The 21,362-nt window shown below is 49.9% G+C and overlaps 1 protein-coding gene, 1 non-coding gene and 1 pseudogene across 2 annotated transcripts; 2 read left to right on the top strand and 1 right to left on the bottom strand.

Annotated features, from left to right (window-relative positions):
• Nucleotides 1-7: 7 nt before the first annotated feature.
• LOC120652345 lies at nt 8-6,567 on the bottom strand (annotated as a pseudogene).
• Nucleotides 6,568-12,801: 6,234 nt separating this feature from the next.
• LOC120651228 (syntaxin-124-like) lies at nt 12,802-14,284 on the top strand. The gene has a single exon (XM_039928655.1). It carries the CDS (start codon nt 13,206-13,208, stop codon nt 14,136-14,138), a length of 933 nt encoding a protein of 310 aa, XP_039784589.1. The 5' UTR covers nt 12,802-13,205; the 3' UTR covers nt 14,139-14,284.
• A 508-nt stretch (nt 14,285-14,792) lies between these two features.
• On the top strand, nt 14,793-14,863 carry TRNAG-GCC. The gene has a single exon. It is a non-coding gene; the product is annotated as a tRNA-Gly (tRNA).
• Nucleotides 14,864-21,362: the final 6,499 nt, after the last annotated feature.

Below are 21,362 nucleotides of genomic sequence, written 5' to 3'. Positions count from 1 at the left end.
GCGTGGGCTACTGATGGGCCGAATCTGCACGACGCCTCGTTTCCAGCTCATCGCCGTCGATATCCATCGCCGCGTGCCGCCGGTTCGGCAGCGACGCCGCCGCCCTCCTCTTCCCTGCCGCCGGCGTGCGTCGCAACTCGACATGGCTCGTCGTGCACGCGCGCGCCCCTCCAGGAGATGCAGATGCATCGTCATCCAACTCAAAGTGATTCTCACCGGATTCGTCGTCCGACACGTCACTGGATGAGGAACACTGATCCTTCGCGGCGTAGATGCCCTCGAGCGCCATCTCCACCTGCCTCATCGTCGGGCGCCCCGCGCTTGCAAGCTTCACGCACATCGCTGCTAGGAGGGCAATGTCGATGACCTCTCCGCCTCCCTCCCTGGCGACCTGTGGATCCAGGATGCGAGCTAAGTTGCGTTCTGACAGTAGAGTTCCAAAATGATTTACAAGACCGTAACCCTCCGACGATCTGTAGGACACGGGCTTCTTTCTCGTAAGAAGCTCTATGAGAACAACACCGAAACTATAGACATCACTCTTCTCGGTAAGGCGCCCTGTGCTGTAGTACATAGAGTCCAGATAGCCGAATGTTCTTTGGACAGTTGTATTCAAACCCGTTTGATCAATTGGCACGTATCTTGAAGCTCCAAAATCTGACAACTTTACGGTTAAATTGTCATCGAGAAGTATATTAGGAGACTTGATATCCCTATGGATTACTGGTGTTGAAACCAAAGAGTGTAGATATGCAAGGGCCCTAGCTGTTTCAACCGCAATCCTCAATCTATCTTTCCAAGATATTGATACTGGACCTTCAACATGAAGATGGTTGTGTAGAGTGCCATTTGAAATGAACTTGTAGACAAGCAAAGGAACTTCTGTCTCAAGACAGCACCCCAAAAAGTTTCACAATATTTCTATGGTTTATCTGGGATAGGATAGCAACCTCGTTTATGAAGTCGTCGATCTCCTTTTGTATCACAATCTTTGACTTCTTAATTGCGACGACATGTAGAGTTGATAAAGTTCCTTTATATACTATACCATGTCCTCCACCACCAAGCTCCCGAGATTTGTCAAAGTTGTTGGTGGCTTTCTCTAGCTCTTCCAAAGTAACAATCATTCTCTCTGCTATATCCGTCCTATGGCATACTAATTGTTGTAGCAATTGTCCACGGTTTTCCTTGAAGAACATTTCTCTTAGTCTTTTCTTCCTTCGCTCCTTAATCTTACGAGTTACATATGTGGTGCCTAGGACTGTAAAGAGAAAGAATGCGGCACTTCCGACTCCTAGGCCAATAATGCTTAGACGACCTACACACAATACAGTTGTCAGCTATCAAACACATATAAAATGCGCTATGAAGTCCTTCATATTTAAGTATGTATCCAAAAAAATATATATAAGGCTAGGTTTGGTTTTATAAGTTTAAGTCATACCGTCATCGAATATTTAAACACCAATTAAGAGTACTTAACATAGATTTATTATAAAAATAATTTCAGAAGTCGTGACCTAAGTATGTATCCAGATACATATCTAAGTTGACTAAGATCACATCAATTATCAATTAGAGACTTAGTTGTCAGTAAAACTTAAAATGTGCATGCGATGTCTCAGCTTCCTAGGCCAAATTTGTTACTGCGTGTGATGTGTTAAATATTACATATAGCTATAGATCTTTTATTTTAGACTAGTGATCACATGAGTCAAATGAAAGGTATAGAAAGTATAGAGATATTTATTAGGAAAAAGTTCATTTTCCTACCCTGAGACAAAATCCACTTTGTCCTTTTGATCTCTAATCAAAATTTTGCGGTCTCTATGATTGTGGCCGGATCTGGTGAGTTCTATGGCGATGGAGTTTTCTGAAGCAGTGGACTTCGTTGGGTGCAAGGAAGATGAAGGATTGAGACCTAATGGCGTGCTTCAATGTAATTTTAAAGGGGTTTTTATTTTAATGAAATCCAATCCCTTTCTCAAAAAAAAATCCCTTTTCATTGTTGGGGAGTTCACCTGTTTGTTATTGGAGGAGAATGGAGATTATTGAAAGACAGTGACCTGGAAAATAGTGTACCATTTTAAATTAATTTATTTATTGCAAAACATAGTACAGACACGCTCATACATATGCATGTATATTAAAAATACATGCATGCAACCTAATACCATCCTATTGGAAGTCAATTACTGGGGAACATATGCAAATTTAATTTTTTTTTTGTATATTATGACATAGGGAGGAAGTTGTGCGAGCTTAATACTAGTTACCTGGATGTTGTGCATATGCATCACTTGATTTTATGCAGCCATTTGGACTGAATGGGTCGCCGATACCGTCCGCATATTTGCATAAGTATTTGCCTGGTAAATTTGTACATATTCCATGGCATTTATTTGGAATCTGGCACTCGTCAATATCTGATAATAAGCATGCACACATTTCACTCAAAAATTAAGCTTTTAATTTATAGTGCGTGTATATGAGAGCAGATGCCATGGTATGAAGCAAAAAAATGAAATAATTAAGGAAGAACTCCTCACATCCCATCGGTTAAATAAATCCTAAATATATTACATTAATAAGGAAGTGTTCAAAAAAAGTCACCATGTTCACCGAGAGTGTTTACAAATTCTCATGTTAATCTAAAAAAGGGAATGATTTGTACCATAAAAATCTAATGGTCAAAATTATGAAGGAGTCCATATAAAATATGATTAATAAATAGCTAATTTCGAAATTTAAAAAATAAGAAAAATTAGGACATGGCAAAAGAGCACATGCCAAATATGATTAGTAAATAGATAGATTTAAAATTAGAAAAATAAAAATAGAACTTAACCAAGCCCACATCAAATACAATTAGTAAATAGATAAATTAGGGATCATAAAAATAAGAAAATTAGTAATTGATGAAAAAGAGTTACTATTAGTAAATAGCTAAATTTGAAACTACAACTATAAAAATTAGTAGTTGACCAAAGAGTCCAAATCAAATACAGCTAATAAGAGAGTATTAAAAGAAGCCACCATATTTGCTGAGATGGTCTGTAAATTCTCACGTTAACCTAAAGAAATAGAAGAATTACATCATTAGATTTTATGAAGATCTAATGGTAAAATAACTCAAGTGTCCATATCAAATTAGATATAGTGACTAAGAACCAAATTATGAAGGAAGGTTAGTTCGCGATGTCATTGGACAACACTTGCATCGAGATTGTGATGACTAGCGAGACAACTAACTTGCTCACGGTGTGGAAAAGAAGATAGTTCGTTGGTTTAATTATTAAGAATGACACGGGGAGCATAACTCAAAAAATAACCAAAAGCCGGACTGAATGTAATAAATAAAAACAGTGGGAGAATATGAAGTCGGGGGGATATAGCTAAACATGCCAAAAAAGGTGTGAAACGAACATGGCACCATTTATGCCATTTCAAGTGATTTTGGTGATCGATTAATAACGCAATCAATGGGATTAATACTTTTGTTAAGTGAACATTTCTAGATCCCAGGGATGAAGTAAATAGGCATAGCAAGGCCAGAAGGACCGCCCCTACGGTGGTTCCGCTAACCGATTAGCGGATGGAGGTCGAGGGGGAGCCGCCCCTCGCGGGTCTCAGGACAGCGCCCTGAAAGCTCTTCGGTCCAAAGGACAAGAATTGAAGAGACCGTGAAGAAATCCAAGTCAAAGAAATCAAGACAGAGATACTTCAGTAGCACCGGAAGAACCGATGCTATAGGCATCGGTGCATCCGATGGTTGTCGGATGATCCGATGGCCTGGCTTTTGATGCAAGCCTGTGAGGCACCGGTTGAACCGGCGGATCCACGAAAGGCATCGGTGCATTGGGCATACTATATTCCAGAGATGATGTAAAGTGCCCATAAGAAGATTCTTCAGCACCGGATGAATCGGTGATGCATCGGAGCAAAGCACCAGTGTAATGACGTCAGCAAACAGTGCGTCAGAAGCTCAACGGCTACTTCGGGTCTGAGAGTGACCGGATGAACCGACGCTACCACAGCCAGAGGCATCGGTTCATCCGATGATACGCAGATTTTCTACTAACCGTTGGAGCAACGGCTACAAGACTTGGTGGCCTATATATACGCCTCACCCCGGCCATTTGAAGCTTGCTGGAGTTGCTGGACATCCCACACACACCCAAGAACATCTCCAAGCCATACAAGAGCATCAAGATTATATCCTTAGCCCTTATCACACTTTGAGAGTGTTGTGTAAAGAATTAGCTCTTAGTGAGTGAGATTGCAAGGCTTCGAGCCTTTGTGCTGTGGTTCATTAGCGAACCAAAACAAGAGCTTGGTGCGCCGGCCTCCTTGGAGCTGCGAAGCTCGCCGGCAACGTCATCGCCCCTCCGACTTGGTGTGGAGCGGCGACGACATCTTTGTGCGGGGGACGTGGAGACCCCATCCTTTGTGGAGAAGCTCCTTAGTGGAACCCGGGGCCAAGGTGACCGTGATTGTGTTCACGGAAAAGACTTGGTGGCCGTGTAGCAATACTCTTAGTGAGTGCTACAACAACGTGGATGTAGGTGTGCCTTTGTGGCTAACCGAACCACGGGATAAACACCCGTGTCAAGAGTTTGTTATCTCCTCGCCCGCTCTTTAAGCTTCCGCATTTAATACTTGCAACCTTTGTGCCTTTACTTTCATAGAATAGTTTCTTGTTAGGAAAGGCTATAGGGTGCATAACTCTTTTGGGATAGGGGTTTCACATTAGAACAACCTAGTTGCACATCTAGATAGCTTGAATTAGTTTAAGTTTTGTGCAAAATAGTTGGAGCCATAGGTCAAGTTTTTTATTAGCACCTAATTCACCCCCTCCCCCTCTTAGGTTAGAGCACCCGATCCTTTCAAGGTGTAAGAGAATACAAAAGAGCATAGGTCTAGTCTATGATGTCCATGAATCAGATGTGCACCAATATATCTTGATGGTCAATGACAAAGTTGGATTGGTCAAGTCATAAGAAAGAAGATGATATAGATTGATGTAATTGTTTAGAAAGACAACGGGAGAAGAACAACTCAAAAGAACCTGCACAGCATGTACCTCACCTATGATAAAAAAATAAGAATATTGCTTAGAGAAAAAAAGATAAATTTTAATCATTTGTTACTAAGATAGCCGAAACCATACTAGCCGCGCTATTAACACGGTCCATCATGCTATTTTATCTTACTAGGCAATTATGCTCATGCGTTGCTACGAACAAAGTTGGTATAGGTATTAGGTACTATTGGTGTCCGTGTGCTAATTTGTAGGATCTACGTGATCGAGTCGTGTACGGAGGGGGTTAGTCCAACTCACATACGGAATGGACTAAGATCCACCTGGCCACCTGTCAATAACACAGCCAGACCAAACCAACGTATCAAACTAAAAATTTAGGTGAAAATCTTATTTTTTTAGTAATAGGTACAGATACGCCACCATCAGGGACTGATAGCATACGAGGGGTTAGAAATTTTCTCGGTGTCGTATAAGGAAGTTGCTCAATAATTAAATACCTTGGCATCCATCAAGAAGGTAAGGGTTGCCTTGGTAACCATCCCAGCATCTGCAGATGTAGCCGCGGGAGCTCTCCGGACGGATGCTCCTGCAGGTGCTGTAGCTGCTATGGCATATTCCCAGGTCGACGGGGCACGTCGTGTTCCCGGAAGCAAGCGAGCTGTTTAGCCCGCCGAAGGGGACGAGCCATGCCAGCACCACCGGGACCGTCCTGCTTGCTGCCGCGGCCGCCGCCTTGCTGGCAACGTAACTAGCGTTGTTGCCGTCCACCAACCACCCTTCCTCGGCGATGAGCACCGAGAATTTGTCGGGGAGGGGGAGCGGATACCAGGTGCCTCCGCCGCCGGCGCCGAGGGCCTTCAAGCTCACGTAGTAGGACGCGACACCGTTGGGGATGGAGGCTTGGCAACAGCCGATGCCAGAGCACTTGTTGTGCCATCTGGGGCTGGCTTGCTCCGGCGACCACCACAGCGGTGGCAACCACCACGGGTCCAGGCCGGGGTAGCCGTTCGCCGTGGGGCAGACGGAGCCGCAGCTGTTTATGACCCACCAGCTGTTGTGTCCCGCGATCAGCAGCTCCACGAAGAGGTCGCACCCCGAGAGGATGAGCTCGTTGTTCCTCGGCGACAGGACGAAGGGGCCGCCGTCGACGAGGCCCCACGCCGGGCCGCCCCACGTCCCGCTGGCTATCGTTATCTCAGGCGCCGCGATCGACCCATTATTGCTCATGGTCATGGCCATGCCTGGGCCGTGGACGCGCACCGTGGAGTTGTCGAGCGAGATGCCCACGACCTGGAGGCCGGCGCCGCTGGCGGCGCCTGGCTCGTGTCGCAGGTGAGGCCGAACCCTTGCAGGTAGCACCCGGGGCTGATGCCAAAAGGGTACGGCACGGTCACGTCACCGCAGCTGGACGGGCAGCCCGGCAACCCAATCGTCGACTCAGCATCCGCCGCCGCCAAGAGCAAGAGCTGCCAAGACACCAGCGCCGCGGCGGCGGCGGCGAGAAGGTACGCTTGCTCGCGCATGGCCTCAAGGGTAAGTACAGTGACAGGGGGTTGGCTAGCTGCTGGAGTGCTGGTTGGTGGACGAACTACACCGTCCATGGCATCTGCATCTATTATACGCTCCCGTCCCGTACTATTTCAGGTATGCTTCGACGAAAAGCGGCTGAGCGCAGCGGACGGGCAAACCCATGCAAACCACGGAGATGGTAATTCATTGATGTCACCGTCCATGGATTGTAAGGATCTGAAATATAATGCTGCAAGCTGCATTCCATGGCCAGTTGTGTACTCGTTGTTAGCAAAATACTACAGACATGCCCAGCGCGACGATCCGACAGGAAGAAAACAAAGAGGGGGAATTACTGATGGGTGGATCGTGCGTACGAGTAGACTTGCATCGCAAAAGGGGTAGGGAAGCTCGGCGGGGGAGGCGGGTTGCGAGGGCGGCACGGCGAGGCTGCGGGGACACCGTTGGAGGTCAGGGTTCACCGGACTAGGACAGGGGGCCTCGATGTCACGAGGGTGGACGGCGGAGGTGGTGGTGACGCTGTCGGGATGGTGGCCCATGGCGGGGCAGGGCGATTCTATGATCGGATGAGAGTAAGTATTGGGCAATTTTTTCTAAGGCTAGTCTCAGTGGAAGCTTTATGGACACAATTATCTAGACTGTGAATTAGCTAACTGTGCCAGATGAGTTTCATGGTGATGATGAACTCTCCTCATATCCCATAGAACTCCATCATTCTCTCTCCTTACCATGTTAGCAAAAATAATAATATTTAATGTCATGAAACCTCCATAAAATTTCCATTGATACTGGCCTAAATATAACTAAATCGATTGATACTCGGGGGATCCTATGTATCTTGTGAAAGATGGATAAGTCATCCATCTTTAAAGCTCATTTAACCCAATTATCTGATAAAAATATGTTCAATATTTTAATAGGATTAACTCAACATTTTGTTAAATATGTTCAACATTTGCTTTCAAAATGTTGAAATAGTGGAGATGAAATGTTGAAAGTGACACCATAAAATGTTGAAAGTACTAAAATGAAAATGTTGAAGAGAGCTTCTTCTCCGGCATGCAGGGCGCTTCTTCTCCGGTGCCGGCGCGGCGCGCAACGGCGGCGGCCGATGCACGGCACAAGGCGCGGCGGCGGACATGCGGTGCGGCCGCGCGGCGGCGGACCCACGGGGCGCGACAGGTGGGGCAGAGCGACGGCGCCGCAACGGCAGCACACGAGCGGGCGGCGGGAGAGGCGGGCCAGAGCGGTGGCGCGCCAGCGGGGCGGGACGGGGGCACAGCGGCTGCACGCAACGGGCGGCGGGGGAGGCGGGGCAGAGCTGCGGCGCGCCGACGGGCGCGGAGTGCAGCGGATGCGTACGGGCCGGAGCTCGTGGCACAGCTTACGAGGCAGCGGCGGCTGTTGTGAGGAAGGAGGAGGCAGGAGAAGGGAGATTAGGGTTGAGTAGATCTAATAGATGAGATTTCTTGCACGGATCTCAAACAGTGGAAGGTAAATAAGAAAAAATCTTATGGAAGATATATAGAATTCCTGTTGATACTCGGGTGCCTCGTATCGAAGGCCTGCTAGGCTAAGCCCACAGACGGCAAAGCCAGCTATCTGTGGGCCTCGTATGAAAGGCCTGCTAGGCAAAGCCCACAAGCGTCTCCACCCGTTCACCTCCATTTATATATAAAAAAAGTTCATATTTCCAATACATCCCTCGGTTATTTTCTACCTCTCTCCACCGTAAAATTATTTTATTTTTTTATTGATGAAACAAATATTTTCTTCGCCGCTTTTATCTATCCTCTCCTTGTGTGTTTGTTGCCCTCTTGCTGGGCTGGTGGATGCTTATAATCCTCGGGGGGGGGGGAAAAAAGCCATGTGGTTTCCTGCTTGTACTGTTGCAAGCTCGTTCGGTAAATGCAAAAATACAAGCCAGTAGATGCATCGAGATGGAGCATCGACCTGTGGATGCAATTGCATAGCACAGTGCCCATATGTATCCCACCTGAAAAACTCAAGTTGCATTCACAGATGTTGCTTACCAATCAGCAACTTTTACATCCACATGTACCCAATCAAAAGCTCTTTGTTTTGTTTACGAAAATACATGCGTATTCTAAGGGCGCCCACAGTGGTAAAGAGAATATGCTCTCTATAATACGGTACACATCAATGCAAAACGACAACACATCCATCAAGCTATCTTCTAGCACAATTACCAAGAAAAAAACGCATACTCTATTCCAGTCCGGCAGCGAGCGAGGCAGAAGCAACAAGCCGAGGAGGAGGCATGGTGGGACCTGCTTATTTGTGGAAAAGTGTGTAGTGACTCTCGACATGCTTTTATCCGTCTACTAAAGCACGAAAATATCTTTGTTATGTCCACCAAAACTTTTGCCTCCAACAGAGATGGCCTAAACTTGTGCACTCATTCTAATGTACCTAAAAAAAGACACAACATCAAAATCTAGGGCTACCATTACTTCTCAAAGGCTTCAACGCGAATCAACGCTCAAGAATCGCTGGATCATCCCGGCCTCAACGCACTCCACCGCGCCCCCACCTCGCAAACCGCAGCAGACATGGTTCGAAACCCATTGTGCGCAACTTTTTTTATGCGCCGCCTGCCTTCTCTCTGACCGGCACCTTCTCTTTTTTTCACGGATCGCTCCGTCTTCCTGCCGCTTGCCCACCACGACTGGGCCGCCGCCGCCGATCCCCGCCGGACGTCGATCCCCCCGTGACTCGGCCGCCGCCGCTGTCACCCAGCACCCGCTGCCGATCGCCAGACGGCCGCCGCCGTCGCCACCGTCTCCCAACACCCGCTGCCGATCGCCGGACGGCCATCCCCGCCCGCCGTCTCCCTAGGACCATAGGGCCGTACGCCGAACCCCGCCGCGACTCGGCCGCAGCCGCGGTCTCCCCCAGCACCCGCGGCCCACACGGCGATCCCCGGCGGCCACCGGACAACCCCCGCCGCAGCCCGCGGTCGCACACCCGCGACCCTCAGCGAGAGGAACGGCGGTGGCGGGGGTCCGAACTACTGTGCACCGCGCGGCCAGCTGCCAAATCCAGGGACAAGCTCGATCTTTGTCAGGAACTGCTCACAAGGCTCAAGGAAAGCCAGCGCTCCCTTGGTGAAGCTACTGCCGTTGTTGAACTTCCAAAGAAGTGGTGCCTTCTCTAGCTGTTCTTTGGTCAAATTTTCTTATCTACTGATTCATCTCTTCTCTAAAATTTGCAGTGCGTTGGAGAGAATCAAAGCAATGGGTCAAGTTCTGTCTAGGGATTTATTGTATGATTGCAAGGCTTTTTTTTGAATGGTCACCGGGGGGGGAGCATCCCCACCTGAATTGTATTCAAAAGTGTGGCAGACCACAGATCAAAGGCCTCATTTTTGAGGAAAATAAGACAAAACCATACAACGCTCGTTAATTTTGGAAAACCGGGCTAAAACCCTGAACCTAGCTAAACTAGGCCTACACACCCTAGCACAAGGGTAAAATGTGGCATATCCACGGATAACAACACCATGTCCTAGCACAAGGACGAAAATACGGCTTAACCGCGAATAACAAAACTACACAAAGCACAAGCTCCAAGTTGTAGCAGCAACCACCATGCACAAGTTCGCGATGCCCATCTCCGAGACAATGCCTCCAACGAGGACTTGACGTTAAGACGCCAACATTGTTCGATCTGGCAGAGCTAGATCTTGGTTTTCACCTGGAGAAAAGTAAGGCAAGAGAGTCCATGGTAGATGAGGTTCTTCGACGACGCCTCCACCAAAGGTGTGATGCCAAAGGATGCCACCGTCGCCGGCCTAAGCATGAGCTAGGCAGAGCTTTCACCCAGAACCGCCACCGCGTACTGCCCTAGCCATGGCTGCCACTGAGCTTGAACGAGGAAGACCATACCCGCAGATCCACGAGGAGCAGCGTGACCGGTGAGGGATCGCAGATCCATGGGCGGTTCAGCCCCCACGCGGGTTCACGAAGTGATGCACCGATGCGCCGGCTGCACGCGGTAGCCGCACAGCTGCGTCAGTGGACACCCGTGAGGAGCATCAAGTTGTTGACACGAAGGCCATTGCTTGACTGCTCGCAGCGTAGCCAACTCCACGCAGCAGAAGCACAGGCAGGAAGGCCTCACCGCCCGACCACAAGGCCGCGCACAGCAGGCCCCATCGAGGAGCAGCCCCCGAATCCGGCACGCAGTGGCCAGATTAGCTAGCATGGAGGCAGAGTCCGACGGGGAGGATCAGGGCTCGATCTACTCAGCCCGTCTCCTCCCTGCCGGATTTCTGTGCGCAGAGGCTAGATCCACGAGCGTGGAGGCCGGATCTGGAGAAGGGGAGCTGAAACAGGCTCGTCGCCGGCGAGCAGGAACTTCAACGCCAACAATTTCAGAGGGGGCTCAAGTTTGGATGGGGGAGAAGAAGAGGTGATGCAAGGAGGAGAAAGCTAAGATGGTGAGGGGAGCTGGCTTCAGCGCCACCGCTGGCCACCCTGCCGCGCCGTTCGGCGACGGCGGCCGGAGGTGTGGTGGTGGATGGTGGCTCTGGCTGGGTTCGGGAGTCGCCCCTCCCGTCGCCCAGGGGGGCGACACAGAGGGGTACACGGTCTGCTCCTACTCAAAGTTTGTCCATCTGGATTGCAAGGCTATTACCGAGCATTTAAGAGCGATGCTTCTGTTAGCTGATGAGGAGATTCGGAGCTTAAAGAAGCAGAGCACCTTCCATGAGCCTAACAATAGACTATAACCTTCTCTCTCTCCAGAGAAGAGAAAGTTCCCTAATAGTGAGAACTTGGAAAGTCCCGATCTTTATCATTATGCTCTTTTCTCAGACAATAATTTGGCAGCATCAGTTGTGGTCAACTCAACCATCATGAATGTGAAGGTTAGTGCAATCTGATATTCAATTTTGAAGTGCATTATTGAATGACCCGATTATATAGTAATACAACAATTCTGATTTTGCTATAAATTTGCAGGAGCCTGAAAAACTTGTATTGGAGCTATGAACATGTGGTTTTTGCTGAATCCACCTGGAGATGCAACAATCCATGTTGAAAATGTTGTTGAAAGAGTACTATTTCAAGGTTGATCGTCCAAAAACAGTCTCTGCTGGTTAGAGATAAGGTTTACATTGCTTTGATTCTCGCTTTTCTTTTTAATGTTGCATGGTCTTTTCTTACAAAACTAGCTTGCCTGTTTGGAGTCTGGTGTTTCAGATATCCAGCAAGTGATCCTTTCCATAATCAATCGTATGCATAAAGCAACATGTGAAATATTCCTTCATGAGCATGAGTGCATTTTATACTCATCATCAATGAATGATTAATAGATGTGGTTATGTAATCAAGACAATAATTGTAGATTACATCATCGGTGTATAATCTTCACGGTTTCGATAGTTCACTGGTGTAGGATGTCCGGTTTTGTAGTTCCGGGTTCAAAATCGGACGATCGTTATAGTTGAGGGTTGAAAACGGACTTTACCCTCAGCATAATAACTATGTTATATATCCTTTCTGTGAAAATATATATTTTTTATTTTTGGATTATGGATCATGTGTTATTTTTGTATGTAAAATTTATCCGTGGCATTAGCACGGGCATGCTTACTAGTCTCTACTAGTTTCTCTCCTCTCCAGTAGAATGAAATCTGACGTGGTTTGTTTGTAGAGAGCTGTTATCGGCCGGGTACCCATCTAGGTGTTCTATAGACATTTCAGCATGTAATAAGTAACTAGTTAAACTGGAGGCTTGTCTTGGGAACCCAACCGAGACTGCGGGTGATTCGGCCCCACGGCATCGGGGTTTTGAACTTCAAAACCTGGATGGTCTCCCCTCTCATTTGCCGAATCATCCCCCTCTCCATCCTCTCCCTCTGTGTAATGAACATTGGGTATTTCTGTTTAAATAATAGAAATGGGTGCGACTCGATTCGAAAAAATAAACAATCCAGCACCTGAATTTTCATTAGTACCTATCGATTAGATCTGTATTTATACTTTGATTTCATGTTTTACTACTTTTATGTTACTTTCAAGCGTTGTTAAGGTAAATTGCCAATTACATGGATAGAGTATATTATATTATTGGAGTTATGAGCCTATTTAGTAATCTTCGAACCCCTGAGATTCCGTCGCCGGCCGGTCCAAGTCGAGCAGCCGACTCCTTGGTGGAATGATTGCCTCGCCGCCGGACAGCCGCGGGCCGGGGCCGTGCACGCCACAAACGATGCCGGCGAGACGAGAGCGGAGACGCGGCGCGGGCTTCTATTCAATTCTACCCCTCGGCACGTCCATTCCTTCTGCTGGATGCCAGCTCTTCCAGGAATCCGAGGAAATGTGGGACGCCGCCAGCCTTCTTCTCCCCGCGCCAATTGGCACCCTTCCCCTCTCCCTCCCGCGGCGCCATTGCCTCCCTCCCTTTGTTGGGTCCTCGGAAGCGCCAGCGCCATTTTTGGTGGTGCCGGCGTCACAAGTAGTAGTCAAGAAGGCGTCCGTCGATACAGGCACCGGCCATTGAAGCTCCCCCGCTAGCTGCATGCTGCTGCCTCACGTCCAGCGGCAGCTAGCGCGATCATCGTCGTCCTCCTCACGCCCTGCGGCGTAGAAATCAGTCCGGCAAGATGAACGACCTTTTCTCGTCGGGGTCGTTCAAGAAGTACGCGGACCTGAAGCAGCAGGTGGTGCTGGACGACCTGGAGGCCGGCGGCGGCGAGGCCGAGGGCCCGGACCTCGACCGGTTCTTCGAGGACGTGGAGGCCGTGAAGGAGGACCTGCGCGGGCTGGAGGCGCTGCACCGGCGCCTGCGGTCGGCGCACGAGGAGGGCAAGACCGCGCACGACGCCGGCGCCGTCAAGGCCCTCCGCGCCCGCGCCGACGCCGACGTCGGCCAGGTGCTCCGCCGCGCCAGGGCCGTCAAGGCCCGGCTCGAGGTGCTCGACTGCGCCAACGCCGCCAGCCGCAAGCTCCCCGGCTGCGGGCCCGGGTCCTCCGCCGACCGCACCCGCACCGCCGTCGTCACCGGCCTCGGCAAGAAGCTCAAGGACCTCATGGACGACTTCCAGGGCCTGCGGGCGCGCATGGCGGCGGAGTACAAGGAGACGGTGGCGCGGCGGTACTACACGGTGACCGGCGAGGAGGCGGAGGACGGCACGGTGGAGGCGCTCATCTCGTCGGGCGCCGGCGAGACGCTCCTGCAGGAGGCGATCCAGCAGGGGCAGGCCGGGCGCGGGCAGGTGCTGGACGCGGTGGCGGAGATCCAGGAACGGCACGACGCGGTGCGGGAGATGGAGCGCAGCCTGCGGGAGCTGCACCAGGTGTTCCTGGACATGGCGGCGCTGGTGGAGGCGCAGGGCCACCAGCTCAACGACATCGAGAGCCACGTCGCGCGCGCCAGCTCCTTCGTGCGCCGCGGCGCCGTCGAGCTCGAGACCGCGCGGGAGTACCAGAAGGGCAGCCGCAAGTGGGCGTGCGTCGCCGTCGTGGCCGGGGCCGTGCTCGTCGCCGTCATCGTGCTGCCCATCGTCATCAACCTCCACCTCCTGGCCGTCAGATAGATCAGCACCGTCGTTTCGCTGGCACCGCCATCGCCATCGATTTCTCCTCATTGTACTGTCATCACAAAGTTCTTGGGTTGAGGTGGAGATTCTTGCATTGGTCGTCGTTAGAGATTAGAGAAGAGGAGCGGGTTGATTTGATTACATTTAATTTGGTGTTTATTTGTTCATTCGTTTGCGATTAAGCTGGTAGTGGGAGCGAGCAGTATGGAATTGTAAAAACCAGTGGATCTTTGATAACATATAGTAGCAACAAAGCGATCACTGAAGATGACATCGTGGAGTCTCCTCGATCGAGTCGAGAACGGAAGGTTCAGGCTTCAGGTCGTGCTTGACTTGTGAGGGTTGAGCCTGGCGAGAACATTTACATTTACATGTGGTTGAGGCAGGGAATGAAGGAAGGACATGTTCGCCACCACTTGTGATTTGGAAGCATGGAGTCTTGTAGGGATTGACCTAGGCATTTGTACATTAGAAGCAACTTGTTCTCAAATCTTTCTCTAAAACTTCCGCAAATCCTTGTTGCGTGCTGCGTGCACGATAATGAATTAATGATGGGGCGGTGTGACCGCTTTTCTTCAGCGTGGAGGTTGACTGGTTGAAGTTCTTCTGAGTACAGATCAATAAAAGAAAGGTTTTAGAAACGACATCAAAGCACCAGTGGTCTAGTGGTAGAATAGTACCCTGCCACGGTACAGACCCGGGTTCGATTCCCGGCTGGTGCAAGTAATGTTTTTTTTGTTCTGTGTGAACTAGTATTCTCTGATTTTTTTTTCTTTTTGTATCTGCTATAAACTAGATCTTGTAAGGTGGAAAAAAATCCAGATACCAGCGCCCTATCTAAGATGTTCAACAATGAAGTCCATGGCTACACTGGAGAGAAACCTAGTGAAATCCAGCAAACACCGGCACCGAACTTCAAATTGCCATTGGTCTTGTCCGTGAGTGCCGGCCGCCGTCGGCCAAATTTTTCCATACCGTCGTCGGGCACATGACCAACTGCCATCACATAGAATTCCTCTGCTCCAAGCTTCCTCCCTTCAGGACTCTACAACTTTTACCCATATAGGTGCGTGTATACTTTAGTATTTCAGAAAAAATACATGTATATTGGCCATGTTTAGTTCCCAAAAATTTTCCTACAATATCCATCACATTGAATCTTCGGATATATACATGGAGTATTAAATACAGTTAAAAAATAACTAATTACAAAATTTAATTATAAATGACGAGACAAATCTTTAAGCCTAATTAGTCTATGATTTGATATTAATTATCAAATAACAACGAAAGTGATACGGTTCCAAAATCCAAAAAAAAATTCCCAATTAAACAAGACACACGTGCCAATATATAGTGCAGGACTCGTCCAGATCAGCCCCTCAAGCCCTTTGATTTTTGACCTCAAATCTGTCGAAAACCAACACGATCCGCGATCATGTCAGCAGAGTCCCAGGCGGCGGCGCCACCGCCGGTGGTAGGGGCGCCGTCCAACGTGCCACCGGATGGCCAGCCGCCGGCACCGCACCTGCCCGAGGAAGTGGTCGTCGAGCACATCCTGACGCGGGTCCCGGCCGCCGCCGCCTTCCGCTTCCGGGCAGTCTGCCGCGCGTGGCGCGACGCGCTCACCTCGGACCACTTCGCCGAGGCGCACCGCGCGGCCAGATCCGCCGCCGCGCGCGCACCGGAGATCGTCTTCTTCGCGCCGGCGCCGGCCGCCGCCGCGTCCGCACGCCCCGTCTCCACCGCCTTCTACGCCTGCAAGCTGGATCTAACCGCCGGGAGGAGCGACGAGCCGTCCCGCGGCGAGACGGCCCGCGAGCTCGTGACCCTGCGCGGCGCGGAGGATCTCGTCCTGCTGAGCACCAGGCCGTGCCGCGGGCTCACCCTCCTCTCCTCCAGGCGGTACGCGTCCGGGTACCACGTCTGCAACCTCGCCACCGGCGAGCACGTCTCGCTGCCGGCCCCCTCCGGACGGCCGATCGACCGCTGGTTGCCCTGGAGCGCCGGGCTCGGCTTCGACCCGGCGGCGCGCGAGCACAAGGTGGCCAGGCTCTACGTCGGCTTCCAGGGTCTGCGCGGCGAGGTCTACGGCCTGAAGTCCGGCGGGTGGCGCCCCTGCTCCGGACAGGTGCCGCCGGCGCACGCCGTCACCGGGTGCGCGTACGGCCGACCTCCGGTGTTCGTGGACGGGTGTTTCTACTGGCACATCGGGCCGGCATCCATCCTGTCGCTCGCCGTGGGCACGGAGCAGTTCGGGTGGGTGAGCTCGCCGGGGCGACGGCCGGTGCGCTCCGTCTGCGGCCTCGCCGAGCTCGACGGGTCCCTGTGCGCGGTGGTGGAGCTGGACCGCCGCCTCAGCGTGCTCCACGAGCCGGAGCTCTGGACTCTGACGGCCGGCTCCGGCTCCGGCTCGCCGCCGCCGTCGTGGTCGCTGCGCTGCCGCATCAACCTGCGCAGCCTGCCCAGGGCGATCAGGGACGGCATGCTCCGTGGGGAGCGCATGCTCCCGCTGCCCTGCTCGGTCGGCGGAAAGATCCTGCTCGCCAACAGCTGCCACGAGGTGTACGCCTACGACCCCGGGAGCAGCACCGCGCACAGGGTGTTCTCCGCGCAGGAGTTCGTGGTGGGCTTAGAGAGCGAGGCCCGGGTGCTGCTCAACGTCGCCCTGCACGAGGAGAGCGTCGCCGGCGTCCGCCGCCGGGCCGGCGGCGCGGGGCCGCAGCTGGAGGTGAAGCTCGGCGGTAGCACGCTTGCCTGGCGACAAGGACATGAGATTGACCTCGGTATTATTTCCGCGCGAAGGATACGGTACGGGGGATGATTGACAGGGCAATGAGGTGATCTAAAGCTCAAACGATGAAGAGGATGCAACATATTTTATTTGTCCATAATTAAACAATATATATATACACACACGGTAGCGCTATTCTACACCCTAGGTGTAGAATGAGATTCTACACCCAACCAGCCCAACACCCACCCAGTTAACTGACCGACCCACCCAACCTTGCCCAGCTTTACTAAGAATAACTGAAGTGCTACATAGTATTACTGGTTTACAGAGTATTACTGAAAAATACGCAAGTAATTCTAGGGTACCAAGGGATTACTAATATTTGTAAGTATTACTAGATTACTTGAGACATACCCAAGATGAGAGCGGTAGGATGACCCCATATCCGAAGAAATTGAGGTTTAGTTCTTTGTCATCAAGCATTAGTGATAAAAAAAATACCGGACTATCCACGAAACCTAAAAATTATTAATACTAATTCCAAATAAAAACTAATAGCCTACCTAGCCAACATTGGGCACAGTTTAGAGCATCAAAATATTCGGTAATCATCTACAAAAAATGGGCATGCTTTAGATGGTTCAGTAATTAGCCTATTCAAACTATGTTGAGCTACCGGATATAAATATAAAATTGCACGAGCTCAACAATTTGTTTAGTTTCAGTAGTTTTTGTTACTGAGCTCTACTCAATCTCATGTAGTTCACTACTCTGGTATTTCGTTATTTGATCCATTAGTTCAGTAATGACTAATGACTACTGTACTACTATGCTAACTCAGAGCATCAAAGGTTTAGTAATGACTGAAAATTACATATACTAGTAGATGCTAACACAACTATTTTGGTACTACTAAAATAATAAAGTAATGAGCTACTGGTAGGGATGGCAATTGCACTCGCGGATGCGGGTATCCGCGGATTTTAGACCCGACGGGTGCGGATGCGGGTTCGATATTCCACCCGTGGGTGGACCCGCACCCGCACCCGCATATTGCGGGTGCGGGTGCGGGTTTGAGATTCCACCCGCGGGTGGACCCGCACCCATCCACAAACAAAGAAACTCTAACCCAACGTGCTTAGGTAAGGCTTATTCCAACTATCCTAACTATAAAATGAGCACAAAAATTTATAGATTTATTGTTAGTTTGTCGTTAAAACTTTGAATTTGGGAATTTGTTGTTAGTTTGCCCTTATTACTTATAGAAATGTAATGTTTGACTATTTAAATTAAAGGATTTGTGCATTTTTATTATATCTTTTGTCACACCCGCGGGCACCCGAAACCCGCCCAAAACCCGCGGGTGCGGGTGCGGGTGTAGAAATGCACCCGCGGGTCTACCTGCGGGCGGGTTTTTTCCAACCCCGCGGGTTTGACTACGGGTGGGTTTTCATCAAACCCGCACCCACATCCGCGGGTGCCATCCCTAGCTACTGGATCAAACAACTACTATGCTTGCAATAACAAATTACTGAACTGAAAATGCTTACCAGAACTACTAGAGGAAGTACTCGCTTCAGATCGTAAGCGCTCAGTAATCGAAAATATTACTAGACTAATTACGAAACCTAACAAATTAGTGATCTAAATCCAGATCAGTATCCACTCTAGATGGTTCAGTAATTAGCATGCATAAAATTATGTTAATTTGAGTTACTGAATATAAAAGTGCACGAGCTCAGTATTTTTTTAGTTGCAGTAGTTTTACTTACGAAGCTCTATTCAATCTTATGTAGTTTGGTAGTCTAGTATTTCGTTGTTTGATCCAGTAGTTCAGTAGTTGCTGACCTAACTAATCAATTTTGAGCATCAGCATTTAAATCAGAGAAGATCTGATACTAGAAGATCTGAAGAAGCATATCAGGATGGGTTGCCTAATCAGAGAACCTGATTACTGCTCGATTTGCACATATATGCACACCAATTTCATATCGGAGGATTCGGGGAAAAAATTAGAAGCACACTGCTCACCAGAGTAACATGCGGTGAGCAAACTGAGCATAGAGGAACACAAGGGGAGGGAGGAGGCCTGCTCGATGCCCAGCAGGGCACGCTCGAGACCACCGCGATCGCTCGAACTCCCGTCGCCGCCGCTCACACCCTCGGGGCACAGCATTTCGCCGCCGCCGGAACCGGCGCGATGGTGGCGGAGTACCGCGTGTGCCCCGCAGGAGAGGGAGCGCTAGGCACGCAGGAGAGGGAAGCCTTCAGCCCGCACCCCTCACAATTTGAGGTCGCCGTGGCCGCTGTGCAAGGGCCTGACGTGGGAATAGGAACGACCGTCGAGGACCCCGACGAGCTACCTCCGCGCTATGCCGCCGCAGCCTCCACGCTCCGCTGCTCGACGCCTCCGCCGCTTCCGCACCGCCGTAGCCTCCGTGCCCCGCGGCTCGATGCCGACGCAGCCTCCGCGCACCAATACTCGACGCCGCCGCAGCTCCTGCGCCCCGCAAGCCATCTCCGCGCCACGCTCCTTGCCGCCGCCTCGGTGCTGTGCATCCGCCGCTCGGGTCCGCCACACTCCATCCCGCTCGCGCTGCCGCGGTGATTTGAATCGGGGGATCAGGGGTGGGTTTGGTGAGGGGGCGAGGGGGTATTGGGGGTATTGGGGGCGGGCTGGGCCAAGATGGGCCAAGCGGGTCTGGCGCGGGGGAGGGTGGGCCGGCTGGGTGGCTGGTTGGATGCTGGGTGTAGAATGCTATTCTACATCTTGGGTGTAGATTAGCACATATGTATGTATATATATATAAATACATGTATACTTTGAAACATACACACGTGCCAATATATATAGTGCATGACTTGTCGAGATCAGCCCCTCAAGCCCTTACTTTTGATCTCAAATGTTTGTTACTCCATCCGTTTCAAAACGTAGGTTGTTTTGATTTTTTTAGATTTATATATTTTGCTATTTACCTAGATATATATTATATCTAGGTGCATAACAAATACTATAAATCTAGAAAAGTCAAAATGACCTACATTTTGAAATGGAGGAAATATAAACCAACACGATCCACAATCGTGTCAGTGGAATCCTCGGCGCCGCTGCTGCCGCTGCCGGTACAGCCACCATACAAAGCCGCCACCAAGCACATCCTGACGCGGGTCTCGACCGCGGCTGCCGTCTGCTTCCGGGTTTTTGCTTCTAATTTTTTCTGCAAAAGCTATTTTTAGAAACTTTTTCTATCATGTTGATCTTATATTTTGCTTTCAAACTTTTTGGCTTCTGAAATTCTGTTCCCGAAATTTTTTCTCCCAATTTTTTCTTGAATTTCTTTTCCAAATGTTTTCATCTAAAATTTCGCTCCAGGTTTTTTAAAAGTTTCACCGAAAGTTTGTCTCAAAATTTTTCTTATATAATTTTATTTTTCTCTTTTCTACAATTTTTGTCTTTGTTGATCAAACTTTGTGTATATAAATGTTTGTATGTAATTTTTTCGTATATAGTTTCTTATCAAAATATAAAAGTAGGGATATGTGAAACTGTTGGAAATCGACAGTGTGGAGCGCTCCTGTCACCCGTAAATTAGATAGCCCCTATTTTTTTATGGAAACATATCAGGTGCAAACCAATCTTTTCGTGCAAACTATAGAAACTCCAATCTAAGTCATTGGATCAACATCCAAGGGAGATTGTGTAATTTTACAATTTGGACCCGTCCTTGAATTGAGCAATCATACTTTTGCAAATCTCCCCTCTCACCTCTCTGCGCCCCTCCTCATGGATGTTGATATGATGACCCAGATTAAAGTTTCCATAGTTTGCACGGAGAAGTTGGTTTGCACCTGATATGTTCTATTTTTTATAATCCCAACAAAAATGAGCCTCATATATCTATATCTATATCTATATATCGCATTCAACATTAGTGCTATCATAGTATCCTACTCTTTTCAATGAGACGCGTAAATTTTTTGTACTATATAATAACTCAATCGTGCACGTGTGGAAGGCGGTTGGTGTTCGTTTAAAAAAAACGTAATAATACATTCCTCTGTATATACATGCCCTTCCTATATTTACGCATAACAATTTGCGTATGCGTGTAGGATTGGGAAAAAATTCCGTGCGGACGGACCGCACGAGCGCTCCCGTGAGGACCCTCTCCCGATGCTGTACGCGTGGCCAGCAAATTCATCGGACGCTCCATCGCACGCTCGCTGCCTCGCTCGTTGGCTCGGCTCGCACAGGCGCATCGCTGCTCCCTCGCATATGCGGCTCGCGGTAATTCCCAGGCGACGCTTGGTTGCTCGGCGCCTCGTCCCCGCGCCACCGCCGTGCTGAATCGACGCAACGGCGGGCCGGATCGAGGCGCCGCCGCGCCATTCCGGAGCACGACGTAGGAGGGGTGCGCTCGCGCCGCCAGCCACGGTGGGCCGGCTCCGGCCGCCGCCGCCGGAGCTTGAAGAGAGCGAGCCCG

The sequence above is a fragment of the Panicum virgatum genome, chromosome 1K (genome assembly GCF_016808335.1).
Source record: "Panicum virgatum strain AP13 chromosome 1K, P.virgatum_v5, whole genome shotgun sequence".
NCBI classification, from domain to species: domain Eukaryota; kingdom Viridiplantae; phylum Streptophyta; class Magnoliopsida; order Poales; family Poaceae; genus Panicum; species Panicum virgatum.
Note: the sequence above shows the minus strand (reverse complement) of the source record. Positions and strands in the feature narration are given on the sequence as shown.